At 43.8% G+C, this 18,360-nt stretch overlaps 1 protein-coding gene across 1 annotated transcript in view; it reads right to left on the reverse strand.

Moving 5' to 3' along the window:
• Positions 1 to 312: 312 nt before the first annotated feature.
• DPYSL5 (dihydropyrimidinase-like 5) overlaps positions 313 to 18,360 on the reverse strand; it is a 62,326-nt gene continuing 44,278 nt past the window's right edge. Inside the window, exons 8-12 of the mRNA XM_006835211.1 lie at positions 15,141 to 15,282; positions 13,485 to 13,627; positions 11,981 to 12,188; positions 3,008 to 3,176; positions 313 to 598 (exon numbers count right to left, since the gene is read on the reverse strand). Of these exons, the coding sequence (XP_006835274.1) occupies positions 513 to 598; positions 3,008 to 3,176; positions 11,981 to 12,188; positions 13,485 to 13,627; positions 15,141 to 15,282 (748 nt within the window). The 3' untranslated portion in view covers positions 313 to 512. The remainder of the gene's footprint in view (positions 599 to 3,007; positions 3,177 to 11,980; positions 12,189 to 13,484; positions 13,628 to 15,140; positions 15,283 to 18,360) is intronic.

Genomic DNA, 18,360 nt, shown 5'->3' on the forward strand with positions numbered 1-18,360 from the left:
GAAAAACTGGGTGTCCTGGGCAGGCTGGGAGCAAACATCCTAACTGACTTGGGAAATGTAACCCAGGCCAGAGGGGATGGGGAAGGGAGTCCTTGTCTTTGCAAACCCCTGGCTGCTAAAGTGCTCTGGTCGACTGGCCGGTCAGCCAGGGGCAGGGCACTAGAGCCTGGGCTCTCCCAAAGCCAGTGCATGAGGGGGTATGAGAGGAGGGGCTGGGCTAGGGTCTATGCATTGGGTTCTGTGCATAGTATGGGGTTCCTGGCTCCCAGAAAAGCCTGCTGAGGCCAAGGCAGGAAAAGACAACAGCAGGAGGAGCATATCTCAAAGTGCCTGTTAGGGTTGGCTCAAGCACAGTGAATCACACTTCAGACGTGGGAAGGGCTCCCGGGTCTGTGGGCCCCCTTAGGTGGTGATCAGCCCAGCCCAGCCTCTCCCGATGCTGTAGCTGCGGCCGAAGGCTGTGTGGGCTGATGGCAGCGGTGCATCCTCACTTGGGGGGCTGGTCAGTGCCTTTACCAAATGCCGCTTGACCTGCCTCCGGGGGGAGCAAGGATCCGTGCCGAAGCTCGCTTTGGAACATGGTCATCGATCTGAGAACCTGCAGGGAAGAAGCACAGAAGAGGTGAGTGCACATGCTCCCGCCTGCGTCATAATATCGTGGACACCACCCATTGGAGGCCCACTGTGTGCGGGGCTGAAAGAAACCCTTCATAAGTATTATCTAACCTAACCCGTACAGCAACTCGATCCCATTTTACAGATGAGGAAACTGAGGTTCAGTGAAGTTAAGACATTTTAATGTTGCAGTTTCTAAGTGGTAGAGACTGAACTTGAACCCAGTACTTCCTGCTTCAGAGCATACATTATTAACTGCCCCGCTATGCAACCTTCATGGCCTCCCAAGCCTGGGGTATGTGGTCTCTTGTGCTTGCTAAGTGGGCTTTTGACCATATGTCTCAGAAGGTGAGAAAGAAGGAAACGGAAAAACCACATCCCAAAAGTCTTATATCTTGAGCTCTCAAGACTGAGTTAGAAAAGGAGGTCCTGGTATTCCTGGGAGGCTAGTAGGACATTCTACAGCTGGTCCCACCTAGAACATACAAGGTTTGGGGCAGAGAGCAGGGGGAGAGCTGCTTGGTGTTGGCTTGTGTCTGAGAGGTGTTATGTCAAGCCTTGCCGCTGCCCAGAGACTCTGGAGGGAGCATGGCTTTGAAGACCTCATGGTTCTTGTGGAGCTGTCTGCTGTAGAAAGGGACAGGCTAAGGTAGCTGTGGGAATTATACCTCCTTGGACTTGGCAAGGTCAAGTGGACACTGACCAGACTGCCTCTGACCCTGAATGCCAAACCTGGTGACCCCTCACTGGTCTCCCTGCTGGTGGGAGCAGCAGTGGGCCCATGGTGGAGGTTCAGCTATCTCAGTAATGAGATCAGCTCTGAGATACAGTAGTGGAGAGAGAAGCCCCTCACCTCTTCAGCTCTAAGCTGCACCAGCACAAAGCCAGAGAAGCCTCAGCAGCCAGCAGGCCTCACTCCCTCACCAATTTCCAGAGCTCTTCATAGGCACCCCTTGGACTGGCCTCTCAGATCAGGATGGTTTGTGTCTGGGTGTCATCTTTCCCAGTAGATTCCATGCTCTCAGAGTGAGGACTAGAGTCTAGTCCCTCTTGCTGTTCCAGCTCCCACCCCAGACCTTATGAGCTGATGCTCAGGTTCCATCTGAGCTTGTCCCAAAACCAGTCAGCTAGCTGTACACTTGGGGAATTGGAAGACTTGGGTTCCCTACTTCTTTTAAATGGTGGTGGCAGTTTCCATCTGAAGGACCAGGGCATCTCAGAGCCCTGCTTGTTCTCCATTGAGGTCTTCGACTTAGAAGACAATGATGTCCCCCTCCTTTATGTATCTGAACTGCATCCCACTGACAATACTAAAGTCCTTGAGCATAGACAGCCATGGTTTAGAGGAGCCTAGAGCTCCACCTCCTCGTGTCGGTGGGGCAGCAGGTATAAGAGGTCCTGGTCTTAAACACTAGGACACTTCCCAGAAACCCCAAGACTCCACCGATGGATTGGGGCCAGGAAATGACCCAAGGGACAGAAAGGTAAAGAAAGGAGCTGGGAGTTACAAGTCAAAATAGAAATATTTTACTTAACCCTCTGAGGACCAAATTATTTTGTATTTTGAATTTTTTGTTGATAATGTGTATTTCCAGTAATGGAAAGCACATTGAAATCAAGGGGGAAAAAAAGTTGAGGTAACATGGACTTTGATATGATTATGTGGGACACATATGTCCCAAGTGGACTCTTGGTAGGGCTTCTGGGATGAGGCCCATTTTTTCCCAGATTCACATAGTTTACAGATCCCTGTCAGGTGATAGCATGTACAACTGGGATAGCAGCTTTTAAAGAAAACTGAGAGGTTGAAAATGTTAATGGGTGATACATGTCCCATGGGTCATGAAAGGGTTAAAGTTATATAGTACAATTCCTGATAGAATAGAGGGACAAAGGTAGGAATAACGTATAGAAAGGTCAGGGGAGAAGAGGGAGTAATGGAGTCAGTAAGTTCTTAGGAGAGGCTGACAAGCAGCAGGAAGGGAGACCAGGAGTTGGGGATGGGGCTGTGGTCCCATAGTCACAGACAGGGCTAGTCCTACTGAGCTAGGGCATCTTCTCCGGGCACCCCGTGTATAGGGCCCTCAAGATGTTTAGAGGTATAAAGATATCTCAACTTAGAAACCACGTGCAGAGCCGGAGGCTGGCCAAGATGTCTTCAAAAGGCTACATTCCAGAGACCAGGAGGGCTCCTGTTCTCTAATATTTGTGTCTCTGTAATTGGACCCCACACTCATTACTAGATGTTGACTAGGGAGGGAGGGAGAGGAGGAAAGGAGAAGCAGGGGTAAGTCCCACAACCTGGGGTGGTCTCTCCTCCTGGCCCTTCTGCCCTCCTCCCTCCACCCCACTGCCTCACTGTGGGGGATGTTGGGGTGGTCCTTGCTCTTACCAGAGAGGCTGAAGCTGGATTCATGAAGGTCCCTCATGCCCCCATGTCGGGTAACGGGCCGGGTAGGAGTGTCTGCGAGTGGCGTTCCCATCTCTTTTTTCCCAGGATGCACAACAACAGCTACATCCCCCAGGTAGGGAGTGCGGTCCACTCCCTTAACCTTTAAGGTCTAGTAAAAGATGGAAAAAAACAACACCATCAGAGCCAAGTGATTCGAATGTGGCCTCCAAGATGGCGGACAGGGTATTAGACAATGCCACTCTGCTCATGGCCTGTGCCAAAGCGTTCTTACACCTTGAGTCCAGGGCTGGAGAATTCTTGTGTGTATGTGTGCACATCCACTGGTTCCTCCCCAACATTGGGAAGCTCACCAAGGTAGCAGGTATATCTTTGAGGTATTCAATATTATAGTACCTCTCATAGAAAGCCATGTTATCCCTTCCTTTGTCAGGTTTTTGAGAGGCCATGATTATGGTCTTACAGCTTTGTGGGGACAAAAGCTAAATAAAACCAGTTTAGAGATGGAGTCCCCCAGTAACAATACAAAGGCTGTAGAGTTAAGAACCTATATTCTGAACCAGACTGCCTGAGTTCCAATCCCAGCTCTGTCACTTATAAACTGTGTGACCTTGTACAAGCTACCTAACTTCTCTCAATGCCTCAGTTTCCTTATTTGTAAAATTAGGAAAGTAGTCACTACATCATTGAGTTGTTATGGGATCAGTGAATTAAGAAATGCAACACTCTTTAAATTGCTCTGCTGTGTGGCAAGCAGTGAAAAGTGTCAGCTGCTCTTGTAAATGTAGTCATTTGCGGGTATACTTGGTTTCTTCAATCATATTTAAACAAGAGTCCTGTGGTGCAGTGGTTAAGGGTTCAGCTACTAACCAGAAGTTCAGTGGTTTGAACCCACTAGCTGCTCCTCCAGGTGAATGATATAGCAGTATACTTCTATAAATAGCATAGCCTTGGAAATCTTATGGAGGCAGTTCTACTCCATCCCATAAGGAATCAACTGGATGGCAATGGGTTGTTGTTGTTGTTAAGTGTTGTCAAGTTGGTTCTAACTCATAGTGACTCTGATTAGGGTTTCCAAGGAGCAGCAGGTTAGTCATATTAAAAACTGCTCTTCTGAGGAGGAAGAAGTGTGCTAGAGCTGTGCAGATGGTCTGAACCAGCAGATTTACAAGCCAGGTACCTGCCATATGTAGCCAGCAGATAATGGGTGATTTCTTAAAGGTTATTCAGTTGACACATTCCTCCCGGTTCTCTCACAACAGATCTGTAGATGGACTTCAATCCTCAGAACTGCAAAGTTGGCCTGAGCTGTTCTGATTTTCCCTAAGCAATGCAGGCTGGGGTCCAGATGGTGCTCACCCTTTTGGACTCATTTATGATTTTTGGCCAATGAGGTTTTTTGACATTTTCTTTTACTGCATACCTGCATTCTGTTATTTAAGTGCTATAATAGAAAACAGGAAGTCCTGGTATAGTGCTGTAGGATAAGTGCTCAACTTCAAGGTTGGTGGTTCAAACTCACCAGCTGCTCCTCAGAAACCCTACACAGGGTCGCTATGAGTAGGAACTGACTTGACATCACTTAACAACAACAAAAACAACAGAAGAGAACAGAGAATGTAATGGGCTTTTTCTTGAAGCCTCTGAGTTGGCATAACATGCCCTTTAGGTATAGGAACTCTGGGCTGACTGTGTATCCAATATATTAATTGGGATGCTCTTTCTGAATTCTTTCCCCTATCAACTTGCTTCCTTATTTTTTTCATTTTTGAAACAGGGAAGAGACTAACAGTCAACTGGGCCAATAAATAGCACTATGATAAATGCAGAAAAATTGAAGTTGTCAAATACTTCATTTTGCTTGGATCCATCATCAGTACTCATGGAAGCAGCAGTCAATGCAAACAATGTATTACATTAGGCAAATCTACTGCACAAGACTTCTTAAAAGTGTTCAAGAGCAAAGATGTCAGTTTCAGGACTAAGGTGTGCCTGACCCAATATAGGTTATTCTCAATAACCTAATATGCATGTGAAAATTGGGCAGTGAATAAGGAAGACTGTAGAAGAATTGATGCATTTGAGTTATTGTGTTGGAGAAGAATATTAAAAGCACCATGCCAGAAGAGCTAACAAATCTGTGTTGGAAGAAGTACAACAAGAATGCTCCTGAGAAGCCAGGATGCGAGACTTTACTTCTCATACTTCAGACATATAACAGGAGGGACCAGTCTCTGGAGAAGGACATCATGCTAGGTAAAGTGAAGGGTTAGTGAAAAAGAAGACCTCCAGTGAGATGGGTTACACAGGGGCAGCAGTAATGGGCTCAAATTTAACAACTATGAGGATGTTACTTCTCATACTTCAGACATATAACAGGAGGGACCAGTCTCTGGAGAAGGACATCATGCTAGGTAAAGTGAAGGGTTAGTGAAAAAGAAGACCTCCAGTGAGATGGGTTACACAGGGGCAGCAGTAATGGGCTCAAATTTAACAACTATGAGGATGTTGTAGGCAGTGTTTTGTTCTGTTGTATATAAGGTTGCTATGAGTCGAAAATGACTTGACGGGTACATAATAACAACAACAAAATGGACCAGATGCTATTCTAAGGACTTTCTATGTATTAACACATTTCATCCTTACACAACATGAGGGAAGTATTATTACTATCCCCATATACTGACCACCCCTTTTCTGTCAGTTTGCTGGGCTGAGGTGACTTGTGTGTTGCCATGATGTTGGGAGCTATGCCATTGGGATTTTAAATATCAGCAGGGTCATCCATGGTGGACAGGTTTCAGTGGAGCTTCTAGACGAAGACAAACTAAGAAGAGGCAGACACTCCTGAAAGTTTACCCCCTGAAAACCTTATGAATAGGAGCAGAACATGATACAGTGCTGGAAGATTAGCTCCTTATTTTGAAAGGTACTTAAAAATATGACTGGGGAAGAGCTGCCGTCTCAAAGTAGAGTTGACCTTAATGATATGTATGCAGCAAAGCTTTAGGGATCTTCATTTGTTGATAGGCCACAACTCAAAATAATAAGAAACAGCTGCAAACATCCATTAATAAATGGGAAAGCAATGTACAAATCATGAATCTAAGAGAATTGGAAGTCATCAAAAATGAAAGGAAATGAATGAAGAGAGATATCCTAGGCATTAGTGAGCTGAGATGGACTGGTATCAACTATTTTGAATTAGATAACCATATGGTTTACTATGCTGGGAATGACATATTGAAGAGGAATAACATTGCATTCATCATCAAAAAGAACATTTCAAGATCTGTCTTGACGTACAATACTGTCTGTGATAGGATAATATCTATATGTACACCTACAAGGAAGACCAGTCAATACCACTATTATTCAAATTAACTCACCAACCACTAGAGCCAGGAATGATGAAACTGATGAATTCTACCAACTTGTTCAACCTGAAATTGATCAAATATGCATGCAATAAAATGCATTGATAGTGTTGGTAATTGGAATGTAAAAGTTGCAAACAAAGAGGAAGGATCAGTAGTTGGGAAATATGGTCTTGGTGATAGAAATGATGCTGGAGATTGCATGATAGAATTTTGCAAGAAAAATGACTTCTTTATTGCAAGTATATTTTTAAAAAATAATATAAAAGCTTACTATAAACATACCACATCACCAAATGGAATACAGGAATCAAACTGACTATATCTGTGGGAAGAGATGATGAAGAAGCTCCATATCTCAGTCAAAACCAGCCAGGGCAGACTGTGGAATGGACCATTAAATGCTTATGTGCAACTTTAGACTGAAGTTAAAAAAAAATTAAAACAAATCTATAGGAGTCAAAATATGACTTTGAATATATACCACCTGAATTTAGGGACTATCTGAAGAATAGATTTGATGCATCAAACAGTTATAACCAAAGACCAGAAGAGTTTTGGGATGACATCAAGAATATCATACACAAAGAAACCAAGAGGTCATCAAAAAGGCAGGAAAAAAAGATTAAAAAAATGTCAGAAGAGACTCTGAAACTTGTTCTTGAACATAGAGAAGCTAAAATAAATGGAAGAAATGAGAAGTAAAAGAGCTGAACATAAAATTTCAAAGGACAGTTTGAGAATATAAAGTCAAGAATTATAATGAAATATACAAAGACCTGGAGTTAGAAGATCAAAAGGGAAGAGCATGCTCAGCATTTCTCAATGAAGAAAAAAATTCAACCCTTGAGTTACAATAGGATAGGCAATGGAATGCTAATCACAAGGTTGGCAGTTCAAACCCACCAGCCGATGCACTGGAGAAAGATGAGGCTTTCTGTTCTCATAATGATATAGAGCCTCGAAAACTCTATACAGGATAGCTATGAGTTGGAATAGACTTGATAGCAGTGAGTTTTGAATGAGATGGGCAAAATATTGAATGATGCAGGAAGCATTAAGATACAATGGCAGGAATACACAGTATCACCGGACCAAAAAGAATTGGTCGATGTTTCATCATTTCAAGAGGTACCATCAAGAATTGATGGTATTGAATGAAGAAGCTCAAACTGCACTGAAGGGATTGGTGAAAAGGGTCCAGGAATTGATAGAACACCAATTGTACAAACTGAAAATTTCAACAAATTGATGCAGCACTGGAGGCACTCACTTGTCTATGCCAAGAAATTTGGAAGACAGCTACCTGGCCAACTGATTGGAAGAGATTCATATTTGTGCCCATTCCAAAGAAAGGTGACCCAATGGGATGTGGAAGTCATCAAACAATATCATTAATATCATATTAGTATATCTTCAGTATATATTTGCTGAAGATCTTTAAAAAATGGTTGCAGCAGTACATTGAAAGAGAGCTGCCAGAAATTCAAGCTGGATTCAGAAGAGGAATATCATTGTTGATGTCAGATGGATCTTGGCTGAAAGCACATAACACCAGAAAGATGTTTACTTGTGCTTTATTGACTATGCAAAGACATTTGACTGTGTGAATCATAACAAACTGTAAATAATATTGCAAAGAATGGGTATTCAAGAACACTTAATTGTGCTCATGAGGAACCTGTACAAAGACCAAGAGGTAATCACTAGAACAGAACAAGGGGACACTGAAAAGTTTAAAATCAAGAAAGGTGTGCATCTTTCACCATACTTATTCAATCTGTATTCTGAGCAAAAATCTGAGAAACTGGACTCTGTGAAGAAGAACGTGGCATCGGGATTGGAGGAAGACTTAACAATATGTAGATGATACAACCTTGCTTGTTGGACGTGAATAGGACTTGGAGTACTTACTTATAAAGATCAGACTTCGACATAAAGAAAATGAAAATCCTCACAACTAGACCACTAAATAATAATAAACAGAAAAAAGACTGAAATTGTCAAAGGTTTCATTTTACTTAAACCCACAATCAATACTCAAGGAAGCAGATGTCAGGAAATGAAATGACATATTAGGCAAATTTGCTGCACACGATCTCTTTAAAGTGCTAAAAAGTAAAGATGTCATGTTGAGGATCAAGGTATACCTGACCCAAGCTAGGGTATTTTAAATCTCCTCATATATATGTGGAAGTTGGAAATGACTAAGCAAGATTATGTAGAATTTATGTATTTCAACATGGTATTGGCAGAAAATATTGAAAGTACTATAGACTGTCAAAAGGACAATTTTGTTTTGGAAGAAGTACAGTCAGAATGCTCCTTAGAAGAAGCAAGGATGGGAAGACTTTGCCTCATATACATTGGGTATGTTGTTAGAAGGACCAGTTCCTGGAAAAGGATATCCTGCTTGGCAAAGTAGAGCATCATCAAAAAAGAGGAAGACCCCAAACAAGATGGATAAACACAGGGGCTACAACAATTTTGAGGATGGTGCAGGACCAGGAAATATTTCATTCTGTTATACATAGGGTCGCTATGAGTCAGAACCAACTCTGTGGCACCTAATAACAACAATGTGTACAATAATGAAAACAGACTCACAGGAGTTAAGCAAGTTGCCCATAGTCACAACTGTTAAATAGTGGAACCAGGCTAAAGTCTATTTCTGTGGCCTGTTGGCTCAACACTATAGCATGCCTCATGACCCCTGGGTGTACAGAAACACGGTGATTCTAGTAACACTGATTCTAAGAATTAAGCAATCTTTAGGCTGTTTCTTAGTCTTAATAAAATATCTTTTCCATCCACCTGTAAGCTTTGGACTTTGCCAAACTTTGTATCTTGGATTTTGCTAAAGTACCTATTTCAAGTCCCTTTCTACATCAAAACCCATATTGTTGTCTAGAAGCTGTGAGCTCAGATACTGAAAGGAGGTGCTTTTACTCTACTTGCTCTGCTTTCGCTGGGAGGCAAGAACCATGACTGCCAGCAACTTTGGGGCTAGTATTGCCCAACTTCATCACTAGAGGAAGGGATTTCTTCTGTTGGTTCCTTTAGCACATTCTTTGGGAAGTGCTCTGTTGGGGCCCGCTTGGGTCACCTACACCCCCATAGGAGATAGAGAGGATTAGGTAGACGCAGCTCCACTACAACCCCATAGGAAAGAGATTTTTGCCCAAAGTAGGATTCTAATCCTAAAGTAGCAGCTTGTGGAGTAAACAAATGCTGACCACTACCCCCACTGGACAGACATTTGGATTCTTTAAACTAAAGGACAGTAAGGACCATGCAGCAAGAGGAGCTCAAGAGTCACAGATACATTCCCATTTCCCTCTGCACCTTCAGGGGCTCATGTTGTCCTGGGTTTGCCTGACCATTTACAACTCTATGTGGTAATTAAGATGGAGACCAACCCTAGCATTGCTGAATGCTAATGTTTCCCTTGCTCCATTACACACTCAACTCTCTTGCAGGTTGTGAAAATTGTGATTTTTGTGAGACAGCTTTGGCAGAGGGGTCTACTACTGTTTAACTTTAGGGTGAAATCAAGTCTTGGTCAGGGGTTTTGAGGGGGAAGGAAGGTCAATTTGTCCATCATTCCACTTGAAGGAGTCAGTCCTCAGGTCACCCCAGGGTTGAGGCTATGCAGGTCAGCAAGAGCAGAGTTTTGGCCACAGGGAGATGCAGCCACTCTGAAAACACTTGGGTGGAAACAAGGAGGGGAGGTCTGGGGAACTGAGAAAAGAAGCTGGACCTTTACATAAAGGAATAGAGAACTAAAATAAGACATTTGGACTGAAGAGGAGATGCCAAATGACTTTGATGGCAAATGTCCCAAGACCAAGATAGTGCCTAAAAGCCTTCCTGAGGTCGTCTTAAGCAGATTTCTGGAGCTCAGCAAAATGGTAGCTGAGTCTGTTTTCTGTAAGGTCTTCTAAATTTCTTGTCCCCTGATGGAAGCTGGAGCTGGCCAGGGTGGAGGGAACAGAATCTGGGAACAGGAAGCTGATGTTGCCCTGGGACATGTCTACAATGCTGGGGCTGAAGGGTGATGGAGTGGTCTTCTGAAAGGGACCTAGGAGATGCCTCTCATGAGCTGGTCTGGGGCCTGTCATTGTTGTTGTGTTCCATCAAGTTGGCTCCAACTCATAGTGACCCTATATAGGGTTTCCAAGGTGTGGCTACTGGGTTTGAACCATTGGACTTGTGGTTAGCAGTCTAGTGTTTATCCTAAATCACCACACCAGGATTCTTAGGCCTGTTGTTGTTAGGTGCTGTCGAGTCAGTTCCAATTCACAGTGACTGTATGCACAACAGAACGGACCACTGCCCGGTCCTGTGTCATCTTTATTACATGTGTGTAATAAACATACAGAATACTTTCCTGGATACACACGTACTTACAGACAAGCAGCTGACTAACAAATCCAGATCAAGGCCATTTTCCTGACTCACTCCGAAGCTTTCACTGACCTTATCGCTAGAACACATATGAAGCACTTGCTGTGTACAGAGCACCAGGATGGGAGGCTGTATCGGGGAAGGAACTAAGAAACAGGATGATTATCTCTTAGGTGGGTCATGATTAAAACAGTGGAGTCCGGGTAGGACTGTTAGGCCCAACGTGGCTCCTAGGCCCTAAGTCACGATACATTTAAAATCCTCACCCATTTATAGTCAGCATGAGCATTTGGAAGTCATAATGATGTTCTTACACCATGGGAAAAGAAGAGAGAGAAAATGATGCTTTCAGCTCTCTGTCAGATTTGTTCTTTTCTGAAGATTTTGCAACTCCACCCAGAGGCTAGGACTGATGTTCTCAGCACTGTGGGTTGTCACTAAGGATTCAGGCCAGATTCTAGGTCTGCTCTCAGAGATAAAGTTGCCCAGTCAGTCCCCAAAACAACTAGAAATGTTGAGCTTTCCCTTGCTTGAGTGTGGGAATCATTTACTTACCCATCAGAGAATGGGGATCCCCTGAGATGAGATGGAACCTAAGGTGGAGTGAGCACACAGGGTTTTACGTGATCCCAAGTAAGACCTCAGGCTCACCCTCACACTGCCATGAACTACTGTAGACTTAACCATGCCAGTGCTGTGGGGCTCAGACTCAGCAAAGTTCACCCAGTCTACTGTGAGTCGGAACCTACTCAACAGCACTTAACAACAACAACTGTAGTCACAGAGTGCTCAGGGAAACAGCAATACCAGGGCAAATAGGATAGTCCAGATTCAAGACAAGAATTGTGGGCCCTGAGGCAGCGGGAGAATTCTCCTAGAGACCAGATGTTGCAAACAGCTGGAAGCATCCCATTGTATTCCCCCAGTTTCAAGAATTTCATTGAAATTTTTCCAAATGAATTTTATTTAGTTGGAGGTCTTCTTTTACTACTATTTCCATGGTTTCCAAGGAAGTTGCGGCTGGATGAACACAGGCTGAAACCATTCCAGGCAATAGGATTGTGTGGGGCAACAGAGAGAAAGCATCTTTGAGATTGAAAAGTCATAGAAGTTGTCCCCAACAGAGGGCTTCACCCACTTCGCACATATCTTTCTGACCCTCCCATCTTACCTTCTCTCTCTGGACCAGCTTCTTGTAGACGGTGTCTGGGAAGGACCTCAGGGGACAGAACTTGCCAGTGCCCTCTGCACACATGAAGACACCATTCTCGTATACGACACGTCCCCGGCTGATGGTGACCAGCGGTACTCCGTGGCAGCGCATGTTCTCATACAGGTTGAAGTCTCCTCCCTGCACTTGGGTGCTGGCTGAGATAGTCCTGAGAGTGAGGGAGGGGGGAAGAGAGAAAGTGTTCTGAGAAGAGGTAAAGGTGTCCCTGATCTCCTAGGGTGCTCATGGGAAGGGATCATCATGCCTTTGGGCCTCTCCACCACCAGTCACCTGTTACCAGTAGTGAGGACCATTAGGTAGCACAGCAGAAACCAAAACCAAACCAAACCAGTTGCCCTTAAGTCAGTTACAATTCATGGTGACCTTCTATGTGTCAGAATAGAACTGTGCTCCATAGAGTTTTCAGTGGCTAATTTTTCAGAAGTTCATTGGTAAGATTATTTTCTGAATGTCTCTGGGTGGGCTCGAATTGCCAACCTTTTGGTAAGTAGCCAAAAGTGTTAACCATTTGTACCTAGGGGCACAGAGCAGGGTTTCTCAAACATCTTAGTGGAGAAGACACCAAAGCTGTCTTGGGAATGAGGGTGGGTGGTGGTGAGCTTTCTTTGCAGTCCAACTTTTCATCTCTAACATCCCAGCATATTTTGGTCTATTTAGTTCACTATGATATTTTCACCACCTAGAAAAGTGCCAGGCTAACTAGAGCATTAACCAAATATGTGTTGACTAAATGAAATTTATCTTAACAATAAAAGAGATCCCCATCTTTTCTGCACAAGCCTAAGTTAAAACGATGCTATACAAAGATTAGCTCCTTGGCTCACCATGCTGATCATGCCCAACACACTTCATTTATTTACCGTTGTTGTTAAGTGCCGCTGAGTCATTTCTGACTCATTTTGACCCTATATAAGGTTTCCAGGAGCGGCTGGTGGATTTGAACTGTTGATCTTGTGGTTAGCAGTCCAGGGATTATCTTACAGAGCCATACCAGGAGGCTGTCAGGTACTGACAATTACAGAAGCTGAGAACTTGTGGAAAAGACTGGACCTGGGGGTCAGGACAGCTGTCTGGTTCAGTCTCTCATTAGCTACATAATGTGGGAGTTCCTGTGTTCTCTAGGTTTTAGTTTCTTTAGTAGTAAAATGGATATAAATAAAAAGCCCAGAGTGAAAATAAGAGACAAAAAAAGATGTGAAACATCTCTGAAAACTGTGAAGGGCTGTGCAGGTGTGACTCCCCTGGAGTAGGTCTCAAGTCTGTCTGGCCATTGTTGCATTCCTAGTACCTGGCACATGGCAAGCACTCACATATGTGCTGAACTGACCCCAAGGCCATGCTTATCTGAGCTATGAGTAGTGTAAACATTATATATGCCTGTGGAATCTAGGAATGCAAGTTCCTTCAAGTCCCTCTAGCCCTGGAGACTAGCAGTAAATTTTACTTTGTGGCTTCTGGGTCCCACACCACCACGTCGGCATCGGCTCCAGGGATGATGCGGCCCTTGCGAGGATACAGGTTGAGAATCTTAGCAGCGTTGGAACTGGTAACAGCCACAAAACGGTTTTCATCCATCTTTCCTCCAACCTAAAATAGGACAAAAGTGTCAAGTCAGCCAGGCCCCAGGTATGTGCTTTAAACCCCAGGTTACCTTGACCTTGGCTGCTGGTGGGCTTTTAACTCAGTTACTGTAGGAGTGCTAAGGAGGACAATGCTCTGGGAAGCCTCTCAGATGCACCAATGTATCTGGCTTAGTTCTATGGGATTACTTATTCCTTTCTCCTTTGCATCAGCCTACCTGGTGCAAATTTACCTTCTCTTTGCAAAACCAGCTCTACTTGTGTCCACTATGGATGAATCAGGAGTTACCCCACTTCACCTATGAAGGATTATATACCTATGCTCTGAAAAAGCATCCTATTACTCCAGTGAGAGTAAGGGACTCTCTTTAAAGGAGAGTTCCTGAGCTATCCCTGGGCCTTCCCTGAGCTCATAGACTTCAAAACTCTTCGGGGCTTACACTCTATGCTACATCTAGTCTGTGGCAGGTAGGACCAAATATATTTGTTCTTCATGGCAGAACAGGTGGGATTCAAATGAAACCTCAGTCTCTGATTTTTTGAAAAGCAGTTACACAAACTATAGCAAGAGCCTTAAAAATGTTTATACTGTTGTACTCAGGAATCTACTTCTAGGAATCAGCCCTAAGGAAATAATCAGAAATGCTGACATATATTCATGAACAAAGAGGTTCTCTGTGGTATTCTTTGTAAATGCAAACATTTGTTGAGTGAGTTGTTATTAAGTGTTGGTTAGTCAATTCCAACTCATAGAGACCCTGTATAGGCTTTAAATCTTTGCAGGAGACGAAAGCTTCATTATCTCTCGGATAGGCTGGTGAGCTTGAACCACGGGTCCTGTGGTTGCAATCCAGTGCTTATCATATGGAGCCATTGTGCTCCCAAACATTTGACTATAGCTCCAATTATCAGGGAATAATTATGTAAAGTATGGCACTTCTATTGGAGGAAATATTACATAGCCATTAAAAAAGATTTTTTTTAAAAGACTCTTTACTGATTCAGGGAGATACTAAAGATATATTGTTAAATGAAAAAAACAAAAAAAACAAAAAAACTTAATCTAGTTAATAATATATAGTACAAGCCTAGAAAGAGATCTAGAAATATACAAAAATGCTAAGAGTGATTATTCTAGTGTATGAAATTATATGGATTTTTTTCCCTTTTGTTGTTGTTAAGTGCCATCAATTCATTTAGACTAAATCAACCTTGCATAGTGTTTCTAAGAAGTCGCTGGTGGGTTTGAACTGCCAATCTTTCTGTTAGCAGTCTCATGTTTATCCTACAGTACCATATCAGAACTCATATACTGCTTGTGGTTTCCAAATGTCTACCATATATCTTATTATCTTTTCTAACCAGGAAAAAAAACAGAGAGATAAGGGTATCTTTTAGTTTTGTTTTTGAGTGACGCAAGAAGCTGTGGTTGAGTCAGCCCATCTAAGAACTTTCTGGAAGAGGATTCCTGGGAGTAAAACTCTTCCTGGGGCTAGAGGGGAGGGGTCCAGAAAACATACCACTCCTCTCTCCCAGATGACGCTCATGCGGTCCTGCACGCCACTCACTCCATGCGGGATCTTGGTGAAATCCTCCTTGCCCATCGCTTTCTGCTTTGTGGTGAACGGCCGGTGATCTGAGGCTACAATGTTCAGAGTATCACTGGGCAGAGAGAAGAAGCGACAGGTAAGGGAGAGGAAGCAAGGGTACCAGAAGGTGTGGTACACGTTTGGAAAATTCCCTTGGTAGGGAACCAGGCAAAGCAGATTCCAGTCTTGGCTCTCTGCCACTTAGTAGCTATATGATCCCTAATGAATTACTTCATCTGAGTGAACGTCACTCAATTCATTCACCTATAGAATGGTAATATGTGCAGAGTGTAGTAGTTCCTTGTCACTAACTGCACTACTAAAGGGGCCCACCAAGATGGACAAGTTCTACCTCTATTGAATACTGTGTAGTAAGAATTAGTATGAATCCAGTGGCCATCTGGAATTGGACCCAGGCTTCACCTTCCTACATATCTCAATGATTTTTATCACCAGCCACTCCTGGGGCACTTCCTCTGTCATCCTAATCACCCAGACTTAGGTCAGACTTCATCTGTGGTTACCAGGTACTAGGTCAACAGGTACCACAGGCTCAGAAGTCTGCACAACTTCCTGCACTGCAGCCCAGTCAGCCCCCTCTCGCCATAGTCCCCTGGGCTAGGTCACAAATGAGAAGGGTTGTCCTTCAACTTCAATTGCCTGTGTAGCCTTCCTCTGCCACCCAGCTATCCAGACCCGGGTCTTCATAAATCAACTGCATTCACAGCCTCTCTCTGAATTAACTACACAGCCTCTCTCTGAACTAACCATTCTGAGCTAAGTAAGAGTCCCGTGGTCCCTTGAGAGTTAGGTGATTCTTTTTAATCGCTTACAGAATTCACGTAGAACATTACCTATAGTTGTTAAGTACTGTTGAGTTGATTCCAACTCATAGTGACTCTGTATAGGGTTTCCGAAGAGTAGCTGGTAAGTTTAAACCCCCATTCTTGTTCAAACTGACCTTGTGGTTCAGTGCCACACCACTTAGTTACCCATTTATTATACCCAGAAAGGACCCAAGAGATACATCAAGCAGCTTCCACTGTCTTCAGGGATGGTCCACACCCTCTTGCATACATGGATGTTTCCACCAATCCAGAAAGCCTCAAGAGAAAGCTCCAAGGACCAGGGTTCCATAGTTCCACAGTTGGGGGAAATGCACAGGCATGACTCAAGGAATATGTATAATTAGCTTATCATGGCTCCCCCTTTCTGTTGTCATGTTGGGATTGAGGGTGTCTCCCAACTTATTTGCATATATTTAAATTCTGTCTGGCTGTTTTGGGAAACAAAGACAGCTAGGATTACTGGGGAATTCCCAGGGATATTTTCAGAAAACAGAGACAAAAGGCCAAATCAAATGTCTTGTCCCACATAAGTATAGCCATAGGAGACATCAAGGAGAGACTTTGGGGATTTTAAAAGTGGAGAAGTGGGCAAAGAAACTAAAGTGAAATGATGGAGGTGGATTTACTATCATAGGTAAATTTTCCCTAACCCATCCACCTTCTCCTCAACCCCTTATTCCTTCCCACCCTCTCCAGCACCTGAGTACACACACTGCCAGTCCCTGCTGACAATAGGAATGTGCTTGGTAAAATGTTGACAAGTTCAATGTTTAACTTTGCTAAACAATTCAGAGCCACATCTTCCTTGGATATGGAGGCTCTAAGTCCTGGTGGGGTGCTTTGGGCTAATGCACTGGACTGCAAGGTTAGTTTGAACTGCAAGGTTGCCAGCTCAAGCTCACTAGCTGCTCCTAGGAAACCCTATACAAGGTCACTCTGAGTCAGAAATGACTCGAAGGCACTTAACAGCAACAAGTCCTGGTATAACTCTGTAGGATAAGCACTAGACTACAGAGTCACTATTATGAGTCAGAACCAACTTGATGGCATTTAACAATGAATGACCCAAAAGAGGAAAGGAGGGAAAAGACAAGAAAATTCTGACTTAAAGACCAACAGTCATATGCAAATTGATAAGTTTATTACCATTACTTCCCAGGACACCATCTTCCTGACCTTTATGAAGTCTGTACTCCATACAAGCCTGTGTGTGGGTAAAGAATGCATGGCTGGGCTCTTAAAGGGCTCCCTGGTCACTAGGAAATCAGAGGAGAGGCTTACAACAGAGAGTGTACATGGTGGTAAACCCATTGAGGGAGGCAGGCAGCGGGCCATGCTCAGACATCACAGTAGGCCGAGGGCTCAGAGGCATGAAGGGCAGAGGGACGAAGATATTCCCATGTATAGACCAGGACAGACTCTGGAGGAAATGTGGAGGGTCATGTCTGGAGTAGGAGGGTCATCTGGAAGAGGGCAACTAATGGGAACTCTCAGAGGGTCAGGTGAAGGGTCCACTCAGTAGAATCCTGAGAGTTAGGTATTGCTGTTGTATGCCATTTCATAGTTCCAACTCATAGGAACCCTGTATAGGGTTTCTGAGAGCAGCTGGTAGGTTTGAACTGCCAACCTTTTGACAACTAGTCCAGTGCTTACCCTACAGTGACACACCATGGCTCGAGAGTTAGGTAAGGAAATCTAATATTACTTTGTTGCTGTTAAGTGCCATGAGTCAGTTTTGACTCAGAACTACCTTCTACAAGGTTTCAGAGCAGCAGCTAGTGAGTTTGAACCATTGACCTTGTAGTTCAAACTGACCTTGTGGTCCAGTGCTTATCCTACAACGCCACACCACGAGGCACCAAAGGCATATGGATGCCTTCATGCCATCTAAGATGCCCACTTCAGATGAGGAATCTGAGAGTGGAGGGCATTATTTGACTTGGTGAGGAGGTAGATTCTGAAGGTTCTTAGAGGACACATAGGGCTATGGCTCAATGATTGCAGTTCTTGCCAAATGACCTGGCAAAATCCATAGTAAGATGACTTAGCTCTTCTGTGGCAAGGCTGAAATTTGCTTGGGCCAGATTGACTCTTTTGCGCCCTCTTAGAGGATCTTTCTAATCCACAAAACATGGAATTACTCTAGAGTCCCCAAGGATTCCCCACTTTCTTCAGACCCACAGAACCCGTCAGAGATGAATGGAGTTTTCAAAGCTTTCACCATCTCCTCAGGATCATCCTGATAGCTGGGAAGGGATTAGATCAGAAGATGTGTCCAAGGGTAGAATTAGACTGGTCAAGGA

The sequence above is a fragment of the Chrysochloris asiatica genome, unplaced genomic scaffold, assembly GCF_000296735.1.
Source record: "Chrysochloris asiatica unplaced genomic scaffold, ChrAsi1.0 scaffold00016, whole genome shotgun sequence".
Taxonomy (NCBI): Eukaryota; Metazoa; Chordata; class Mammalia; order Afrosoricida; family Chrysochloridae; genus Chrysochloris; species Chrysochloris asiatica.